At 54.0% G+C, this 2798-nt stretch overlaps 1 protein-coding gene across 1 annotated transcript in view; it reads right to left on the reverse strand.

Moving 5' to 3' along the window:
• The window catches only part of MIF4GD (MIF4G domain containing), a 4052-nt gene extending 2648 nt beyond the window's left edge, over positions 1-1404 (reverse strand). Inside the window, exons 1-3 of the mRNA XM_009581285.1 lie at positions 1265-1404; positions 345-454; positions 1-31 (exon numbers count right to left, since the gene is read on the reverse strand). The exon at positions 1-31 is cut by the window's left edge and continues 113 nt beyond it. Of these exons, the coding sequence (XP_009579580.1) occupies positions 1-31; positions 345-454; positions 1265-1346 (223 nt within the window). The 5' untranslated portion in view covers positions 1347-1404. The remainder of the gene's footprint in view (positions 32-344; positions 455-1264) is intronic.
• Between the last annotated feature and the right edge of the window lie 1394 nt (positions 1405-2798).

Consider the following 2798-nt stretch of genomic DNA (forward strand, 5'->3'; position numbering starts at 1 on the left):
CGATGCTCTGGCCAACTTGTTTGCTCTCTGCCTACAAGCCCAAAAAACAGGATGGGGGGATGAAATGGGGGTGTGAGAGGGGCAGGGGGATGCTGCTACTTGGGTGATGCAGGACCACGCAGATACCCTCTTGTGGTTGCCCAGAGAGGCAGGAAAGCTGCAACTAACTGCCTGTGCTCGCCGGCTGCTCATCTGGATGCTGCCACTGCACGGAGCAAGCGGCAGAAGATGAAAGCTGGCTGAGGGGTCAGAGCACAGGGCTGGGGCAAAGCCTCTCCTGGCGCAGCCTAGGGACAACCCGCACAGTTTAGGTGTTTCACTGTCCAGACACAAGGAGCTCTCACCTGGATGATGGTATAGCAGATGCGCCCTGCCTCCTTGCTGAACACACAGTCTTTGAGGGACTGGTCCACTATAATATTGGCCACTTTCTCCAGGTCCACGTTACTGGGGTCTGCAGAGAGCAGAAGCACTGTCAGGACCCAGCAACCTTTGTGCCCTGCTTGCTTTGGGGTACCTGGAAAGCAACCAAGGTCAGCGCAGGGCCCGATACAACCATGTTATATGGTGCAAAACCTCATGCTCACTCCCACATCAAGAGTCACAGCTCCTCTTGCACACTAGCTGCTTTGGAGATACCATCTCCAATGCTGCACAGTCCTCCCAGGCTGAAGACACAGCCACAATGTGGAAAGCCATGCTTTCACAATGGGAAAGCGATGGAGGAAAGCAGGTAACATGGGGAAGCAAGAAGTTATCTGAATCTGAAATCCCAGCACTGCTTCAAAGTTGGGTTAGCAGGAGCCAGTTGTGCAAACTCCTGCTGGGCTTTGAATAGAGACCGGTGAGCAGGAGACCCCGGCGGCCAGGAGGACAAGACGGCCCTGCAGTAGGGAGAGGCAGAGAGCAGGAACTAGGTACTGGAAAGGGATGAGAGGCCAAATCTGGGGAGAGATGCTGCGTTAGAGCAGGAGAGGAGGGTACCCTGAAATCAGGGAAAACCACAAGGATGAGAACCAAGAGCTGAGTTTGAACAGCTGCACCATCGAACACTGGGGAGAAGGTGAGAGGGGACAAGAAGAGGCAGGGAGCAAAGACCTTCCCGGAGAAGATTGACCAATGGCACCCAGTCAGGGATGAAGAGCATTTATGAAACAGCTTTTGTACACTTAGCAATTGGTGTTCCTTAAAGGGGTCCAAGCATCCAGCCTCATCTACCAGCCAAGCTGTGCGTGGCAGAGGAGCTAGTAAAAAGCCTACTGACCTTTGAGGGCTGTTTTCAGCAGCTTCTGAGTCTCGCTGTCAAACGACTGTATTTTATACTCTTCTTTGCCCGTTTCCCCCATGATTGGCTTCCTCCAAGGGCAAGAGTCAGGACAATGGATGGGCTAGTGACAGTCCCTGGGGAAAGAGCACACAGAGCTTAGTTGGACAGAGAGGCAGACCTTCACCTCGCCATTTGGCAAATCTCATCTAGTGCTGGAGCACAGGCTGTTATTCTGACAGCCCCCCACCCTAAGGAAACTTCTCTGTTATTAGGGCACCCAACTCTGGCCCTAGATCTGAGCAAAGCCCCACTCCCACATCTTTTCAAGACTTGCTTCCTACTGGCCTATGATAGGACTCCATCTTCAGAGCCTTTACATTTTTCTGATATGAAAATTTGTTTCAGCCTCTTGATCTGCAGGTTCAAAGTGGACAGCACATCAAGGCAGCCCCAAAATATACTGACCTCTCCTCAGAAGGCTTCCCTGTGGCTATATCACAGGGAAGCATATGCAGAGCACCCCATGTAGCTGCTCCCTTGTGCCTTTGAAACACAAATTCAGCTGGTTTCACACAAAAACCTGGGAAGAATCAAACCGGCACCTAAGCATCCAATGCACACTTGGCAGAGCGAGCAGAACACCTCTCCTGCACCAGAGCCAGGCTTCCTCAGCTCCCAGCGAGATACAGCAAGCTCTGCAGCCAAATCCCCAACAGCAACATCTCCCATCTCATCCCCCTGAAGTCAAGCACAGCTCTCTGCAGTACCCACGGTGCTCCTAAATAGTCTCTAGATTAATTTTCTTCTGCTTCGTGATACAGTGAAGACAGCAAGAGGGTACATACAGCACAGAGAGAAAGGGCTTTCTTTGACACGCACATGAGATGATCTGCTGGGTGCAGAATGCTGGGCTGGCCAGACCCGCAGCACAAACAGGAGAAAGCAATCAGCCAAATGAGTTTTGCCAGCTCGTCGAAATTCCTGGGCCTTTACTCACCCCTCTCTGCAAACAGGTCCCTACCCGGATTAAAGCCAAAGAGCCCACCGCCCTTTAGAGGCATGGGACACATATTGCAGGCAGCTCGACCCCTCCGACAGATCACTTGCCATGAAGCCGTGGCCCAACACGTAGTAACAGAGCAGAAAGCGGAGCTCGCTGCTGGGTAGAGGCTCTGCCCTCCTCACCTGCCTCTCTGGGAGGCCCAGGGCAGACCTTGCCCCACGGGGGCGACAATCTGCTCATGCTGCTCTCGCAGCCGAAGCTCTCACCTGCGCAGGGTTACTTGGCCCAAGACCTGCACAGAGGTTTCTTTCCCAGATGGATTCAGAAGCAGCTGGCTGCCCTCCGTGCCACGTCTGGTTGGCAAACGCCTTCCCATCCAACCTCTCCTTCTTCCGTACCGTCTCTCTCCCTCATGCCATTCTGCACTGCCAGCGGAGCAGCCCGAGCTCGCCAGCAGCCCCGCGTCCCACCAGCAGCACCACTGCACGGAAGGAACCTGGCGAGAGCTCAGCGCAACACGCAGTGAAG

The sequence above is a fragment of the Fulmarus glacialis genome, unplaced genomic scaffold (assembly GCF_000690835.1).
Source record: "Fulmarus glacialis isolate BGI_N327 unplaced genomic scaffold, ASM69083v1 scaffold36667, whole genome shotgun sequence".
Lineage (NCBI taxonomy): Eukaryota > Metazoa > Chordata > Aves > Procellariiformes > Procellariidae > Fulmarus > Fulmarus glacialis.